Genomic DNA, 19,016 nt, shown 5'->3' on the forward strand with positions numbered 1-19,016 from the left:
TTCCTACTAGTATGTTTTGTGGGACTATAAGCACAAATAAATCTCGTTCAATTTGGAAATTTGTCTTCATCAACTTCCTTTAAATTATCTACTGTTCAAGGAGTTACCTCTGATGCTTTGTGTTGAATGTTATAGCTACTCATTCCTTCTTTTCTCTCATCACTGTTGTCTGAATATAATAATATTTAGAAGTATCTTAACTGTTAGTGTTTTTGTCTCATTATGTCAACTTAATATGTTTTATCACTGAAGTCATTATAGTACATGATGTTATAGTGAATTCCCTCATTAATCTATCCAAGAGATTCCAGCTAAAATATGGTCACATAAATGCTATTCTGAAGAAAATTCTGTATAGCAGACTATTCCTTTGGTTTCTAAATTCATTGTAGTGAGACTAGCTGCCTTTTTTGTTCACTTAATTCTGTGCAGAATTAGAATATTTTAATTCTGGTCATTTGTAAAATAAAACGTTGCATCTCTGTGGTTGGTATATATATTAAATAAGGAATGAAGGGTTGCAATAATTTTTTTATCTTTTAATCATCATCAGTTTCCTGATATGTACCCTCAAGGGATGTTCAGGTTACTATGACAGCACTACATATTATCATCATCATCATCAAATTCCTGCCATGTACCCTCAAGGGGTGTACAGGATATGACAGTACTACATGAAAAATTTACATCATTACTAACTTCCTATCTACAATTTTCCTCCAAATCAGTCTGTTGCTTGTCAAGACTCCAACATTATCAGATCTTATATTTCTATCGTCTAAGGCACTTTGTACCGTATCAATCCACCTATATCTTGGTTTTCCTCTGGGTCGTTTCCCTGCCAACCTGGCAGAGAACACTTGTTTTGCTAATCTTTCCTCTCCCATTCTATTTAAGTGACCATACCACCTGAGATTAGCTCTGCTAACGCATTCCTGGATGCTGACAATGTCAAGTTCTTTCCTAATATCCTCATTTTCAATATGATATTGCCATTGATGCCATCTGTTCATGCCTCTAATCTTTCTCAGGACTCTCATATCTGCGGTCTCTAGTCTTTGGTAGTGTTTTACTTCTGACCCAGCTCTCAGATCCATAAGTTAAAACTGGTTTGAACACTGTCTTGTATACAGCTAATTTAGTGTTCCGACTAATTTCTCTCTTATTCCATATGAATTTATTCAATTGACTTCCCACCATACCAGCTTTGCTGATTCTGTTGTCTATTTCTATATTTAATTTACCATCTTCAGTAAAAATCGTACCTAAGTAGCTGAAATCTTTTACTTGTTCCACAGGTTCTCCATTCACAACACAGTTGACATTTTCAATGATTCTGCCTATTTTCATTGTCTTTGTCTTTTTATTGCTGACCTTCATACCATATCTATTACAACAGCTATTCAATTTAGTCAGAGAATCTTGCAGACTTGTAGCGGATTTATTTAGAAGTATAACATCATCCGCATAAAGCAAAGAGCTGACATTAACATCTCCAATTCTGATATCAGGTTTAATACCACTTTCCTTCATAATATGATCCATATAGATAATGAATAACAGAGGGGATAATGTACATCCTTGTCTCACGCCAGATTTAACATTAAACCATCTTCCTGTACTTCCTTCAATTCTAACTGCTGACTCACAACTCAAATAAAGACTACGTATTGCTTGATATAATGCCCCATTGACACCATATAACTGCAGCGTATTGAATAGCTTCTCTCTTGGCACCTTGTCATATGACTTTTCCAAATCGACAAAACTTAAATACAGATCTTTGTTATATTCCCATGCTTTTTGACTATTTGTCGTAAAGTGAAGATCTGATCCTGACAGCCTCTATTTGGCCTGAATCCAGCATGTTCTTCACCAAGCTTTTCTTCCACAATTCTTCTCAACCGTTTCTCAAGTATACTTGCATAGATCTTGCCAGGAACACTCAGAAGGGAAATACCTCTGTAATTCTCACATTCAGTTTTATTTCCCTTTTTATATATGGGTACTATGAGAGCTCTACTCCAATCATTGGGAATTCGTCCCTCTGTCCAGGCTTTCTGAACTATGCAGTGCAGCCACTGTAAGACTTTTATACCACCATACTTCAGCATTTCTGGTCGAATATCATCTACTCCTGCTACCTTTCCACATTTCAAGCCTTTAATGGCTTTTTCTACTTCAAGTATGGATATGTATTCCTGACTGCATGCCTGGTCAGTGTTTTTTATCACTGTGCTGTCATCACTGCTTGTTTCATTTAGCAGTTTTTCAAATTAATACTCTATACTTCAAGGATTTCTTTTTCTCCTGTTTTCATGTCACCTTTATCATCTCTAACTCCTTTTACAGCACTCTTTCCTCCATTCCTAAGCTTCTTCAACAACCTCCAGAATATTTTGCCACCTTCTTGATATTTATTTTCTATATTCTTGCCAAAGTCCTCCCATGACTTTTGTTTAGCTAGTTTTACACACTGTTTAGCTTTCTTACATTTGTCTCCGTATTCTGTAAGAATAAAAGCTGACTTATTTGCCAGGAACTTTTGATATGCTTTCTTCTTTTCCTTCACTGCCTCTTTAACTTCCTGTGTCCACCAGGGAGTTCTGATTTTTTTATCCTTGCACACAACCTCACCACATGCCTCTCTGGAAGAATCAATCAATATTTTCTTCAGAGTTTGCCACTGAATCGCCAAGGTTTGATTCTGTTCTCAAACTCTTTCATTTTCTTTTCAATAATCTTTCTGTATTTTAGTCTACAGTTCACATCTGAGAGCTGCTCAACTTTTATTCGCTTTAAAACTTTCTTACATGTTATTCTTTTCAATATGAAATTCAATTTTATCCTGCTCAAGACTGAATAGTGATCACTTCCAATTTCAAATCCTCTGTAGACTCTGGTGTCCTGCACCAGGGAGAAAACATCACTATCAACAATAACATAGTCAAGGAGACTTTTCTTATTCCTAGCCTCTTCTCTCCATGTGAATTTGTGCACATTTTTATGTTGGAACATGGTGTTAGTAATAACCAGTCCATGTCCTGAGCAGAAATCCAACAGATATTTGCCATTATTATTAGCTTTGCTCTTTTCTCCAAATTTTCCCAAAATATTTTTGTATGTCTCACAATCATTTCCTACTCTGCTATTTACATCCCCAACAAGGACCAACTTTTCCTTTTTCATTGTGTCAGTTGCTTTTTCTAAAGCGTCAAAAAATTCCTCCACTTCTACCTTAGTAGAACCTTCTGTGGGACCATAGGCAGAAATAAGTCTCATTGTCCAGTTCCCCATTCTCATATTTGCCCACATTACTCTACTTGAGACTGACTGCCATCCAAGAAGATTAGCCTCGTATTTTGTGTTGAATACTATGGCTACTCCTTCTTTTCCTTGATTGTCATTGCCTGAATATAACATTTTGTATTTATTGCTCAGAAAGATCTCACCAGTTTTTGTCTTTTTTGTTTCAGTCACCCCTATTATGTCGATCTGGTACTTATCTAATTCCTCAGCTAGTTCCATTTCTTTGCCATTCAGACTTCTTACGTTGATAGTACCGATCTTTAACTCTGGTGATGTTGAGTTGGGGTTTGTTTTCAGATTTGTTCCAGTAGTTGACTTTTCGCCGTTCGCCCTGGTTCCCTGGCGAAAACAACGGGGGCCCTTGTTTAACCGGGCGACGCCCCAGCCGGCATGAAATTTTGTCATTTTGTACCATCATTTTTTTATTTTGGTTTAACCAATAAGAATACAATTTGGTCGGCTAAATCCCAAATTGCCAGCCCATCCTCGTTCGTTCAGTATCAAAGCAGATACCCCACAGGGTGCACCACGAGAAGGTGAGGATTGGACTTTAGTTCAGAAGCCCTGGTCTGTTCTCCGCATTCCTTTAAAAGCTATGTGGAGGTCTCCTCTCAGTTATATAGCTTTGACCCTTAAACACCCCACTACATATTAAGTTTACATTATTATTAATCTCCTGTCAACAATTTTCCTCCAAATTAGTCTGTTACTTGTAAGCACTCCAGTATTGTCATATCTAATATCTCATTCTTTTGAGGCTGTTCTGAGTCTCTGTCTTGCCATCTTGTCAATAAACACCTGTTTTGCTAACCTTTATTCTATTTAAGTGGCCATACCATCTTAGATTAGCTCTTCTTACACATTCTTGAATACTAATAGTGTTAAGTTCCTTTCTAATATCTTTGTTTTTAATATGATTATGCCATTGGTTTGCTGCTCTAATTTTTCTCAGGACCCTCATATCTGTGGTCTCTATCTTGAATAGACCAAAAATTTTTCCTGGTGTTCAAGTACAAAATGCAGTGTTTTGTTCTATTAGCTTCTCTACTGATTAAATATCCTGAAAATATCAAAATCAATTATTTTTGTCTGGCTGGTTGGCTGAATGGATAGCATTTATGCTCACCAATCCATAGATCTGGTCCTGCTGTAGTATAGATGTTTATGAATGTCTTTAAGTAGTATATGCTTCAGTGCTTGCAGCTACCATTCCTACACCTTCATTTACACCTATAAACATATGAGCATCTGCTCATCTTTCCCTTTCATTCCCTCTACCTCTGTTTTTTAAACAGTTGTCCTTGCCTTGTTTTCTCTAAGGACAACAAACCTCAGTTGTTCAAGAAACGTGAAGATTTCTTCTTTCTTCATCTCATCCACTTGCCAGCACATTGTACTGATATGCTATGGATTTTGCAGATTTCAGTGTATGGAGTTGCCATTATCACATACGTATTTCTATGGGGGTCTCAAGATGCATTGTTCAAAACTCCCACTTAACTGTTATACAGTGCCTATAATGATGCTCCTTTAAGTCATTCTCCAACATCGGCATTGGTAATCCATTTTATTCATTTATCACTCTTCAAGCAAAAAAAATCTAGTCCTCATACTCTTGCTAACTGCACTCTCACACTAACCATTTGTTGAAAGATCTTTAGCATCTGTTATGTAAAACTCCTTTAATAATTTATATGCATCCATTATATTATCCCCTCGTTTCCTTCTATAAGCTGAACTTTGTAATCCACAAACATTCAGTCTATCATCATAGGGCACTCTGCAAATCAGTTACTTTGGTCACTCACCTCTGAATCCTCTCTGCCACTTTCACATCCTTAGGAAACCTAGGTCACTAGATCTGTACACCTTAGTCCAAGTGTCTCATATCAAAGCATTATAAAGATGAATGATGACTTCTTATTTCTCCTCGACAGTGTGTTTCTTAACATCCAAGTCATCCTTTGAAACCATAACTTGTGTACTTTTTGATGTGTCCTCTAAACTTCAGGTTGTCCAAAATCACCCTGAAATCTGTTCTTGTCAATTTTGTTTTGGCCAGTTTAACTGTATAATTACACAACCCATAGTTGTTTCATCTTATAGTGCATAACTTTAACATATTGAACAAGCAGCCTTGTGATTTGTCCTAACTACATCTTGGATTACCCCACAGATCTGTACTTTACCTTTATTAACTGTTGCACTCTACAGTTTGGTGTCATTGGAAAACTGAATATTCCTCCTCATACCATTCTCAATATCATTAATGTATGAATTGAACAGCAGCAGCCAAAGTTGGAGCCCTGTGTCAGAGCATTAGTCACCTGCCTTCTTTTTAATTTATCTCCACCATATACCATCTAGTGTCTATCTGTCTTCTAGCTCTTCTTATTCTTGTCACTACCTGCCCATTTGTTGCAGTTTACATAATAAGGTTCCATGTTATATCCTGTCGAATGATTTTGCATTGTCTAGCAGTATCTGGGTATAGCCATTTCCCTTAAGCAACTCACTTGTCACTTTATTAAAAAAAAAAGTGAGTAAATTACTAAGACGGGATCTTCCATTCACAAAGCCATAGTTTGTGCAAAACACTACACAGCCATGGTTTTTTGTAGTTTAGTACATTCTTCCCTTGCATTTCTTATGCCATGGTGCCTCTCCATCCTGTTTTCTGAGTTTGTTATAAACACAAGCACTGTAGTTCCACTTATACGAGGGTGGTCTGAAAAGTTTTTGGCCTCAACCATAGATGGCAACACTATCGGCAAGATTTTATTTTTTTCTAAGTTGGTACATCTGTCATAAGCATCCATATGAAATTGCAAGTCATTCTATCAAGTAGTTTGTTTTATACAGCTGTCTGAAGCAAAAGTGTTGCTGTATCCCTTGAAATAGATAAAATGGAGTATCGTGCAGTTATAAAATTTTTTTTAAAAGAAGGTTTAATGCCAAAAGAAATTCATTCTAAGTTCATAAAAGTTTATGGGCATTCTTCTCCTTCATTTTTGATAATTAAGCAATGAGCTGCTGAGTTTAAACGTGGCTGTACCAGCCTTGAAGATGATCCACGTGAAGGATGTCCCAAAATTGTAACACCACCAGAAATCATTGATCAAGTGCACGATATGGTGTATTGGAAGACCGGCCAATCGAAGTGCGTGAAATCGTGGGGACTATCGGTATTTCAAAAGAATGTGTAGGATATATTTTGCATGAACAATTGCAAATGAAAAAGCTTTGAGCAAGATGGGTGCTGCACTTGCTCACAGCAGATCAAAAATGCTCATATGAAAATCTCTGAAAAGTGCTTGGAGCATTTTAACAAGAATAAAACTGATTTTGTGCATCGATTTATTACTATGGATGAGACTTGGATTCATCATTACCCACCAGAATCCAAACAACAGTAAAAACAGTGGACAGAATCCAGTTGTTCAGTGCCAAAGAAGACAAAGTCAGTTCCATCAGCAGGAAAAGTCATGGCTTCGGTGTTTTGGGATGCTAAAGACATTTTGTTTGTTAATTATCTTGAAAAGGGTAAAACAATAACAGGGGGGATATTATTCCAATCTTTTAACCAGACTAGATGAAAAAATTCGTGAGAAAAGACCCGGTTTGCAGAAGAAATAAATCATCTTTCATCAGGACACTGTGCCTGCTCACAAAAGTGTTTTGGCAATGGGAAAATTAAAGGATCTGCACTATGAATTGTTGAAACATCCACCCTATTCTCCAGATTTGGCTTCCTCTGACTTCTATCTCTTCTCAAAACTAAAACTTTTCCTTGCTGGTCAGTGTTTTTCTTTGAATCAAGAGGTGATTGCAGCTGTAGAGGAATATTTTGCAGATCTTACTGAGAACCACTATAGAAATGGGATAATGGCGCTGGAGCATTGCTGGAATAAGTGTATTAGTCTTAAGAGAGATTATGTTGAAAATTTAAAATAATTTTGAAATTATAAAATAGTTTTTTCATTGTTAGGCTGAGAACTTTTCAGACCACCCTTGTATTATGTAATCTTGATGTTCTTCTTGGCCAGAAACTCGCTGATCCAATGTTTTTATTTCTCCATAATATGAAAGTCCACAAGAGTAAGAAACCTAATAGGCCCCTGGATGGGAGAAAGGAAAAAGTTTGTTTTTGAAGCACAAGAAGGCCACTGGCTTGCAGATTAGATAGGATATTTATATATAATAGCCTAGACAATTTTTCTGATAAAATTTCTCTTCTAGAGATTGAGTTGGAAAGCCATCCTTTCTTATTCACAGGCTTGAAGTGGAATAGTGGCATTTTTGACTAACATGTGTAGTCTTTCACATACCATATAGTGAAATACTGATGGTGAGATTTGATTGCTTTTGATTTACGTTCACAGTGGGTTACATGACATCTTCAATTCTTTTACTGTACAACAGTCAGTCTTTTCATTTTTTTTTTGTACTGATCTGAATGCAGAGCCGTATCTGACATCGAAAAACTGAAAGTCGTTTATTCCATTGTCCATTATTTGCAGTTTTAAATTAGCTCAATGTTGACTCATCCAGTTATTCCAAGTCATTCTGAGTCTATCAGACACTGGCTTGCAGATTAGATAGGATATTTATATATAATAGCCTAGACAATTTTTCTGGTAAAATTTCTCTTCTAGAGATTGAGTTGGAAAGCCATCCTTTCTTATTTACAGGCTTGAAGTGGAATAGTGGCACATTTTTGACTGCCATGCGTAGTCTTTCACATACTATATAGTGAAATACTGATGGTGAAATTAGATTGCTTTTGATTTACGTTCACAGTGGGTTACATTACATCTTCAATTCTTTTACTATACAACAGTCAGTTTTTTTGCTATATGTACTGATCTGAATGCAGAGCTATATCTGACATCAAAAAATCTTAAAGTCATTTATTCCATGGCCCATTATTTGCAGTTTTAAATTAGCTCAATGTTGACTCATCCAGTTATTCCAAGTCATTCTGAGACTATCATATATTATTATCATCACTATAGTTTCTTTAATTTAGATGCATAAAATTTGAATTAAAATACAGTTGACCCTTGAACAGTGCAGCAGTTATATTCTCTAGGTTTTTAGACTCTCCAAAAACTTAACTACCAAAAGCCTACTGTCTGTTGACTTACAGTTGATTAACACATTTTTTGTATGGTATGTATGTATTATGTGCTATATTCTTACGTAGGCTAAAGAAAAGAAAATGTTATTAAAGAAAATCATAAGGAAGTTAAAATACATTTATGGTACTGTTATTTATCAATACCAAAAGTTTATATCATCTGTTTACAAGATGAATTGTATTTCTGTCAGTACCTACATCAATATTGTCTTATATAATACAAAACACTGTAGATGTTATACATATTACTAATACTAGACATCAAAAATGAAAAGATAATGTGAAAAAGAAATTCATATTTATTTACATTTATAATGAAGCAGCAGCAATATGATTGCTTCGCGGTAGCCTATCCTATACACTAATGAATGAATTATTATATAATTTTTATTTTATGGTAATTAAACTAATTAATAACAATTAACTTTATGCAGTTATGATTTAATACTGCAAATGCCATGTATGGTCTGTGTTTGTATGCATAAGTTTTGATAAATTTCAACTTTTTATAATAGATTTGTGTATACAAATCTGTTATAAAAAGTTGGAAATCTATTATAAAAAGCTCTGCATTATGGTAGTAAATGATAAAATAGACCAGTATCTTCATATATTTTATGCATTCATGGCATACCTAACTTTTAATTTTTTCGATATTTCTAGGCTACACAGCTTGTCTGCAAGTTTTTTAAATTGTTGCAAATCCAAAAAAATTTCCAATATATATTTATTCAAAAAAAAAAAAAACCTCTGTATAAGTGGACATTTTATTTGCACATTTATCAGCATTTTAAGTTTTAAAGAAATATATGACCACGTTATTTTTTAACAAAGCTGTTTTTTTTTTTTTTTTTTTACATCAGCTGCTGACAAATTAATCAAAATCTGGGGAGCTTATGATGGAAAATTTGAAAAAACTATATCTGGTCATAAGCAGGTAAGTATCTATATAGTTTAATGATGATGTATAGGAGTCTTTTTTTCATTTTTACTGAAGTAACTTATCTCAATTAGTTGTTTGATTTATTTGCTGACATTATCTTATTCAAAGGTATGAAAAAATAATATTTTTTTTTGCGGGGGAAAGAGTAGTGTGCTTGAGTAATTCATATTTGCTCATGGTATTCCAACTCTCATATAAGCAGTACAAAAACTCATCATAAATAGGGACAGATTTCTTTTCCCTGCCCTAATCTACATCATCTATAATTCAATGTTAATTCTTCTGATGTAATAACTGATCCCATCCATCTTTCTTTTTTTCTTGTTAGGTTCAGTGGTAAACTGACCTCTTAAGGTCAGTTTACTTTGCTGTCATATAGCTAGTTGTGTGTGTTTATTTTTTTGTGACTCCCCTCCACCTTATGGACAATTCTAAACATTAAATTCATGAGAGGCGGTATCCTCATAAATGAAAAGTTTACATCATTACTAACTTTCTATAAATTTTCTTGAAACATTGTAAGATCTTATAAGACCAAATTCATCTAGATTTTGGCCTTCCTTTAGGTCTGGCAAAAAAAAAACACTTGTTCTGTTAACTTTTCTTCTATTATTCTGTTTCAGGGATCATGATCGTATCTGAGATTTGCTCTGCTCACAAATTCCTGAATGTTAACAATGTTAAGTACTTTCTTAATATCCTTGTTTTTAATATGATTCTGCCATCAGTGCCATCTGTTCACTCCCTTAATCCTTCTTGGAACTCTCATATCTGTGCTCTCTAGTCTTCTTTGAAATATTTTATTTCTAATCCAGCTCTCAGATCTTGTATACAACTAGTTTGGTGTTTTGACTAATTTCTCTCTTATTCCATATAAATTTATTCACTTGACATCCTACCATACCAGTTTTGCTACTTTTGTTATCTAATTCCATATTCAGCTTTTCATCTTCACTAAAAAATGTTCCTAAACAGCTAAAATTTTTACTTGTTTTATAGATTCTCCATTCAGGATTCAGATGATGTTTTCAGTGTTCCTACCTATTTTGCAGTCTTTGGCTTTTTATAGCTGATTTTCATATCAGATTTATTACAGCAGTTGTTCAAATTTATTTAGGGAATCCTGCAGACTTTTTACTATATTTATAGGTATAATATCTCCATAAAGTAAAGACCCCAAATTAAAATTTCCAATGACCCTTAAGCACCCCTAAATATATTAATAAATATTTAGGGGTAATAAATTATTACGCCAATATTTTCCAATATACAACTAAGCACATTCATGCTGGCACACTAGCAGGAATGCAAATACTGACTGAGTATGAAAGGCAAGATTCAACAGTCCTAACAGATTTATATCTGCACCTGTTTAAAAGGGAGATTTTTCTCCAAATGTATCTGGTGATATGTATCGATGGCATGGTCTGCTACTCCGGAGCAGTTGTAATGCAGTACTGGATATATTTTGTGTTTCTTCAGATGGATATTGGTAGTCCTTCCTGTTTGTCCAAAATAGGAAAGCTGGCAGGATGATGAAAGAGGATCTTTTGATGGATAGCTGATTTTTGTATAGCTCAAAGGAGGTCTGCCATAAGATTTTGTTAAGTGGAAAGCTATTAGCTAAAAAAGTCTTTCAGATGTGATTGAGTTCTGTGGAGAGACTAGTCTTGTTAGAGCAAATGATTCTAATTTGATTTGAGTTGTGAACATCATAGTTCCCAAAGGTCATTAATTAAGCATTACAACTAGAAAATCAGAGATAGGTATTCAAAGAAGTCAGTGCGATTATCAGAATTCAGAAAGAAATAGGTGCAGTAACTGAAGTCAGCATGTTGTGGCAAAAAAATTTTGGGCCAGATGTGGAGGTCTCCTCTCAGTTATACAGCTTTGACCCTTAAGCACCCCTATAAAAAGTTGTGGGTAGTAAATAAATGTTTCCCCTTCTGTAACATAAAAAAAAAACTATGTAAACATGTTTGAAAGTCAGAGGGTTTGGAAAAAAATAATATAGGTGATAAATGAAGACTGAAAAGATCCATGGAAGCTGCTGAAGGAAAAAATGAGGAATGAATACAACAAAAGAAATTGCTAGTTTCTAGTTGGCCCAGTAGCTAGTGCTCTTCATCCAGCAGGTTGTGGGTTTGAATCCTATCCCAGACATGAATGTCTGTGAAATTCATTTGCCAAATGTGATGTTACCATCCTGCTTATTGGAGGTCCGAAGTATCTTGAAAAAAAATTTCATGTCTAATTTCTACAGCAGGTTTTCCTGATTATTTAACCCTTAATCCACCCATTGTATTATAGATTTTCAATCTTTTGTAGGTGTGGTATTTGCATTTAAAAAAAAATACATTAAGATAATTGTCGTATAAAAACTGAGAATAAGAGAATTCTGAATAGCTAAAGTAATTGTTAATAAATTGAGGTAATTAGTAATAAAATACTGATAGATAATAGAAGGTAACAGGAAGCGAAGCAAACAGAATAAGTTTGTGGAAGAAGAAGAGAGAAATTAGCCAACATGCCAAACTATCATTATGCAAAAGCATTCATGATATGAGCGTTAGGAAAAAATTAGGAAAGTGAACAGATAAATAAATAAAAATAAGTGTTACTGTTGCTTATAATTAAAATAAGCACAAACAAATAATCTGGCTACTGCATTTATTGAGTATAAGATGTTTCCTAAAATAAGAGTGCTTCATGTTGTATGTATGTACAGTCAATTCTCACTATAACAAACTACCGAAATGCTCCAATCAAGGCCCAATGGGTACATTGCTATTGTAAAAGAAATTCACAAAAGCAGTGTACCACTAGCAAATTATTTCTGTAGTCTCCTCTGGATTTCCTGTAGAGAGAGTTTATTGTACGTATAATTTGATTCTATGGTTTTAAATTTTTTTTTCTTTCCCCTCTGCTTAATCTTTTATAAAGCTACAAACAATGCTATAATTTTCAGTCAAATGGAATAGAAAAATGAATATAATATTAAACATGGGCACTCTTCAGAAATTCTATGTAAGCATTATTACAATAAATTAATCAATCACAAACCCATTGCGATGAGTTTAAAGTTTGTTTAAAAAAGAAAGAACTTGACTGCTTATGTTTCCCTAGCATAGTATATGGGAATCATCACAACAGAAGGGACTACAAGGTAAATTTAACATACAAATACAAATCAATTAATTAAATTTAAGTTGAAAGGGACATACTGTCTCTTTCAGTTTAATCATGATTTAATTTACTTACAGCAGTAGGATATTAAATGATAATTGAAATATCTATTTTCCAATAGATAGAACCTCCTGACTGCATTCTTGGAATAAATTCTTGCTAATATAAATGAAGTATGATGTCCTGCCATTTAATATAGCAATCTGTAATATGCCATTTTGACCTAATCTCAACCTAGATGACAGAAATGGATGTAATAATTCACACCATTTTTTTTGCATTTCACCTCCATTGAATATTTGATTTGATCATTATAGTTGAGTCAAATGATCAAGGTATTCAAAAAACAAGGTACACCTTTTCTTCATTCTAAAACAGGAACATTTTTGGTCTCTTCTTAGTATATTCCAGTCTTGTTTTTGAGGTAGGGAGAGAAAAAAAAAGAATTTTTGAGCTGGAGGAGAGAAGTAGAAACCTGAAATTTTCTTAAATTATAAATAACTTTTTCAGATATGTTTTTAGAATGTTGAATAATTATGTTGGTTTATATCATATCTGCTTAGGCAGATAATTATTAAATTAACAGTAGATATTTTATAGTCTTTTAACCAGATCATTTTGTATTTGATCAAATTCACAGTTTAATATGTTCCCATCAGAAGAGATAATTTGAGCTTAGTTTGTGATGGTTTTAATTATATTAAACTTAATTAAGAGTTTGTAGGCCCTGTTCATAAAACTGTTTGATTTTATGCCAACCTGGCTGTAATGCTTGATGTGTAAGTTGTGAAATTGTTTATAAATTACCTTTCATCATTAGCAACCTTTAAATACCCATAGCTGATAATAGAGATAATATTTTTTTTGATAACAAGGATTTAGGAAATGGAAGAATAGAGCTAGTGAGTTGCTATTAAATATTGTTAGCATACTGTCTTAATAAGAATATATATCATGTTGCCAGAAGTATTGGAGCATCTAGCTAGAAGCAGGTTGATGCTCATAACCTGCAAATAATGTACATGATATTCTTGAAAGATATATATAAAGATGTCATTAAGCACCATATTCAGTTTGAACAAAATGGCATATGGAGCAGTGTAAGGACTCCAGACATGATAATTGCTGACTGGCTGTAGTGGTACATAAACTAAAAATCTGGGCTTGGGATAATTGGACATAGATATCTTGATGAATATTATTAGTCTGTCTTCCCAGATGAGAGAAACCTAGATCTGTATCAGCCTGGCAAATGCTACAAGCAAGTCTGCATTATTGCAGCTTCAAAGCATATTGATGGAAGTGTGGTTTGGTTTTTCTTAGTAATGAATTATTCCACTGGTTTTTGGTCTTACTATGAATTGAGTGGTGCTCCATATTTTGGATAATATGGCTCTTGACAGAATTTGAATGATCATTCCTTTTGTAGGAAGATATACAGGAAAACCTCTCTTAACACAATTAATTAATCCATCAATTAATGTGTGTTAAGCGAATACAGTAAACAATAGAAATAATTATAATTCATCCATCAGTTAGCATAAAATCATCAAAAGTTAATAAAATTAATAAGTTAATAAGATAAAATCATCAGAGTTAATAAAAATCAATTGCTTAAATTTTTATTCAATGTCTAAACATTTGATTGAGCTAATTTTTTACAAAAAATATTAAGTAAAGATGTTTTGAATTGTGCTTGCCTTTTTCATCTTGTCATGCAATTTGTGATAGCTGGTGATTGCTTTATCAAGATTTCGGCTGACTTCGAAGCTTCATTCCTAATCAGGATCAGCATCAAAGAAAATTTTCTTATCATTTCCTTAGTCATAACATTCTCTTCTTGTTCACACTCCTTATCTTATTTATATACATGCTGTTCTTCTAGTTAAAGGAGATCATTTTCACTTAATGTTCTGAATGGGAAATGAGCAAGTTTCTCACATCTTCGTTATCCAGTTCATTAAATCCAAATTCTTTTTCAGTTGTGCTGATTTCTTCAATAATGTTATCTTGGATTTTGTGCACGATAAACTAACATGGGCTTGAGGTTAAAGCCCTCTTTTGCATCGCTTCCTAATAAAAGCATAAGACGATTTTTAGATAGTTTGTATCCTAGTTGAGATGCTTCGGTTTTAGCTAAGAAAGTTTTTGTTGGCATATGCTCCCAAAAGAGACCAGTTTTGGCGACATTGAATAATTGACGATTGTCATAATCATCCTCCTGAATTATCCTTTTCAATTCTTCAGGAAACTTTGGATGCAGAATCTTTATCAGCACTAGCAGATTCCCCAGTTACTTTATGTAGTCCAGCTCAATTTTTAAAATGGTCAAACCATCCTAAACTTGCAGAAAGTTCCTCTTGAAATTTGGTCTCTTTCAATGAGGTAAAAATACTGAGAGCGTTTGCTGAATATTCCCTATACTAAGAGGTATTCTTTTTTGGTTATAATCCTCAATCCAGAGTGATAAAAGACGCTCCATCTCAATCATTAAATGGCTTCTATTTCGAGTGATATGCATGCTTAAAAAAGCAGTAACAACTTTTCCTTGTTCTTTGTATTCTTTGCTCTTATTTAATATAGTCCGAACTGTAGACTCGGACTCACTGTATCCAGGTCTCGCACAATCATTGTATTACTAGCACCACTTTCATGTCTCTTAATGACTTCCAGCTTTTCGCTTGCTGCAGATTGGCGACAAAAAATTTCGTGTAACATAAAATTTCTCATACTGTAAAAAAATTGTGTTACCTGATTAATCACTCACTTAAAGCAGGAAATAGTATCATTTCACTTATTCATGCTAACTGATTGTGCATATATATATCTTAATACAAATATGGTTAGATGGAAGGAGTAAGTGGGGACATGCAATGAGAGGAGATACTCTTAGACATGACATCCATACAGACAGTGGCTAGTTTCTTTGCCATAATGTGTCCTCTACAGTACCTTCCACATACAACTATTTAAACTCCCTTTCCAGAAACCTAGCATAGTATGTGGCAGTGGGATTATGCACCTGACTCGGGGGGGGGGTCTGTGCACTAACTGGCTTCTGGCCTGTTGCACCGCCATTTTAACTGATGTACTCTCTAAATGGAGGAGGTTATGGATCTCGTATGTATGGCATGGTCTTGAAGGGTATCGCCCTCATTGGATAGTGGGGAGGGGACAACAGAAACCAGAATCTGTAGTCCTCCATAAGTTGGGTGGTGGTATTTCACTGGGCTATGTAGATCATCTACCACCTAGTGGTCTAGTCGATATTTCTCCAACTAGGAAGATATGGCTTTATAATGGAATTACTTGCTGGTTTTGCCAAAGAGCTTATAGTGAAAACAGACCACATTACAGGAAGGCAGGGTTGACTTAATAGAGAGAGGCTATATATTGCACTTTGCTTGCTCATTAGATGCCCTATTAAGTGATTTTCTTGCAAGGTTGTATCATTCATATGGAGCAATTGCTGATATGACAGACCAATATACTGGAAGTGCTTAGCATATTAAGAAATAACAATGTGAAATACAGCATGGGGATTGGGTAGCATGTTGTCTTGTGAGTTACAAACTGGCAGTGCCTCCACCAGGCTGTTTAAATTTCAGCTCCGGCAAAGTTTCAAATGAGTAGAAAGAGGTCAAGGTAGTTAGTTACATAACAAAGGTTCAAGACAAAAGTATCAATTTGCAGACAGTAGTATTTCAAAAGTGGAGGGTAAAGTATTTGAAAAGTTGATTAAAAATAAAATTTAGAAATTGGTGGATAGGTATGATACTCTATGGTGGGCATCAAATGGCCTGTAACTTACATTTCAAGTGACAATTGATTTGAATAAGGGAAATGGCTATGCCATGATACTGCTGGGTTTCTGCAAAGGCATTTGACAAAATGCCACATGGAAAATCTTCAGTAAGTTAAAGAAAATAGCAGTGGATGTGAATGTAGTGCAATAGATAAGGGATGGCTAACAGACAAGTGCATGTGCTCTCTCTCTCTCTCTCTCTCTCTCTCTCTCTCTCTCACTGGAGAGTGAGTGAGTGGAGTGCCTCAGGGCTCTGTATCAGAGCCACTGCTGTTTAATTAGTATATTAATGATATAGGGAATGAATTGAGGAGGAGTATTCAGTTTGCTGATATTTCAAAACTGGGAAGGGTGCTAGATAATAAAGATAATAATGCAGATATTCTACATGTTTAAATGAATTGGCAGTGTGGCAAAGGATAATGGTTGTAAGCTTGTGCAGAGTGTAAGATTATGCACTTTTGGATGAAAATATTAAGTACTCTCTATTACATAGAGTGCTGGACTTCAAGAAATGATGGACAGTTAAGTTCAGAGGACACATTGCAAAAGTGGGCAGAACAGTACAGAGGATTACTTGAATGTTGAAGAACCCATTGAGAAGCAGAGATAATGAGGTTGTTATCCCTCTTCATAAGATTAAAGTAAGTTTCATGACTTACACATGTAACAAAAATCATATAGAATTTATCCAAAAGCTCCAATATATTTCATCTAACATTACATGCACATCATCAGAGAGATATTGTTAAATACATTCAAATGATGATTCAAAATAATGAGTCAGAAATCATGCATATATTAGCTCATTTCTCAGTTGCAGCTGAAGTATATGATTACACTATTAGTTCAAAGGAACAATTGTAGTCAATTGCATAGATGAAGAAAAATATTTAAAATAATTATTAGTAGAAAACGTCTGAACAATTAATAGTGATCACTTTCCAAAACTAGGATATTGGCATACAGTCTTATCAGTTCAATTTCAGATGAGTTCTTAGCTTTTCACATGTTTCAAGGAAAATATGATCGTATTTGAACTTGCTAGAGTGAAGTTTTGTCTGGTTCCAAAGAACTGTGTACCTAGTGTCAGTAGCCTGAGAAACAAGGCCAGATTTGTTTCTCATGCTACTGACACTAGGCAGAATGGCCAGTCTGTTCAAAATAGGAAAAATAAAATTAGCAAGTACTTTATAGACACCTGGTAAGGAAAGAGGTGGTAATATAACCTTTGTTAATGGTAGGAAGGAAGACTGGTTTGAAGGAAGCACATAGATTGAATTTATGAAGAATCCTTGCTATTTGTTCTGAGGTTCCTTTAAGGTAGGGTATTGATATTCTTTTTACATCGGATTGTAGTCTGATAGAAGTATGGTAATTGTCAATAATTCTTTGAATGGTAGTTTTTTTTTGTATCCATTTTATATCAAATTGCTTTTCATTTTATTCAGTTCGTCTAACAAAAGGGGATCGATGAGCAGGTTATTTGATCACTATGCACAAGACTCTTGATAATACCCATTTTTTGCGATGAATGATGGTAAGAGGATTAGTGAATATATCTGCTGAAAAGGTTGGCTTCTGATAAACTGAAAATTCAACATGACCTTTGGGATTAAGAATTATTATGGTTGATAAGTGGTTATTGGATTCACGTTCAGTAGTGAACTTGATATGGGAGTACAGAGAGTTTATTTTCTCTAGTAACTGAAGTAATTCTGACTCATTGTGGGACCAGATTGCAAATATATCATCAGCAAAATATAATTACACAATGAGGCTGAGGGAATACAGTGTCAAAGAGTTTTGTAGATGCTCACTGAAATTATCAACTAAGGCTGGTGAGATAGGACTTTATAAAATTAGTAATTTATAAAATTTATATTGTAATATAACCTTTGTTAATGGTAGGAAGGAAGACTGGTTTGAAGGAAGCACATAGATTGAATTTATGAAGAATCCTTGCTATTTGTTCTGAGGTTCCTTTAAGGTAGGGTATTGATATTCTTTTTACATCGGATTGTAGTCTGATAGAAGTATGGTAATTGTCAATAATTCTTTGAATGGTAGTTTTTTTTTGTATCCATTTTATATCAAATTGCTTTTCATTTTATTCAGTTCGTCTAACAAAAGGGGATCGATGAGCAGGTTATTTGATCACTATGCACAAGACTCTTGATAATACCCATTTTTTGCGATGAATGATGGTAAGAGGATTAGTGAATATATCTGCTGAAAAGGTTGGCTTCTGATAAACTGAAAATTCAACATGACCTTTGGGATTAAGAATTATTATGGTTGATAAGTGGTTATTGGATTCACGTTCAGTAGTGAACTTGATATGGGAGTACAGAGAGTTTATTTTCTCTAGTAACTGAAGTAATTCTGACTCATTGTGGGACCAGATTGCAAATATATCATCAGCAAAATATAATTACATAATGAGGCTGAGGGAATACAGTGTCAAAGAGTTTTGTAGATGCTCACTGAAATTATCAACTAAGGCTGGTGAGATAGGACTGCCCATTTCCATTTGTTCTACTTGTTTGAACTTATGCCATGTAAAATAGCTTGCATTGATGGTGAATTTAAATAGGTTGACAGTGTAAAAAAAAAAAAAAAAAGTATTTTTA

The 19,016-nt window shown here is 34.3% G+C and overlaps 1 protein-coding gene across 2 annotated transcripts in view; it reads left to right on the top strand.

Annotated features, from left to right (window-relative positions):
• wds (WD repeat-containing protein wds) overlaps positions 1-19,016 on the top strand; it is a 168,212-nt gene that overhangs the window by 23,860 nt on the left and 125,336 nt on the right. For both annotated transcript variants that reach the window (XM_090414877.1, XM_090414878.1), the window contains exon 4: positions 9,313-9,386. In XM_090414877.1, coding sequence (XP_090271003.1) covers positions 9,313-9,386 — 74 coding nt within the window. The remainder of the gene's footprint in view (positions 1-9,312; positions 9,387-19,016) is intronic.

This window comes from Typopeltis vanoorti, chromosome 26 (genome assembly GCF_054136105.1).
Source record: "Typopeltis vanoorti isolate ZY-2024b chromosome 26, IOZ_Tvanoo_1.0, whole genome shotgun sequence".
Taxonomy (NCBI): Eukaryota; Metazoa; Arthropoda; class Arachnida; order Uropygi; family Thelyphonidae; genus Typopeltis; species Typopeltis vanoorti.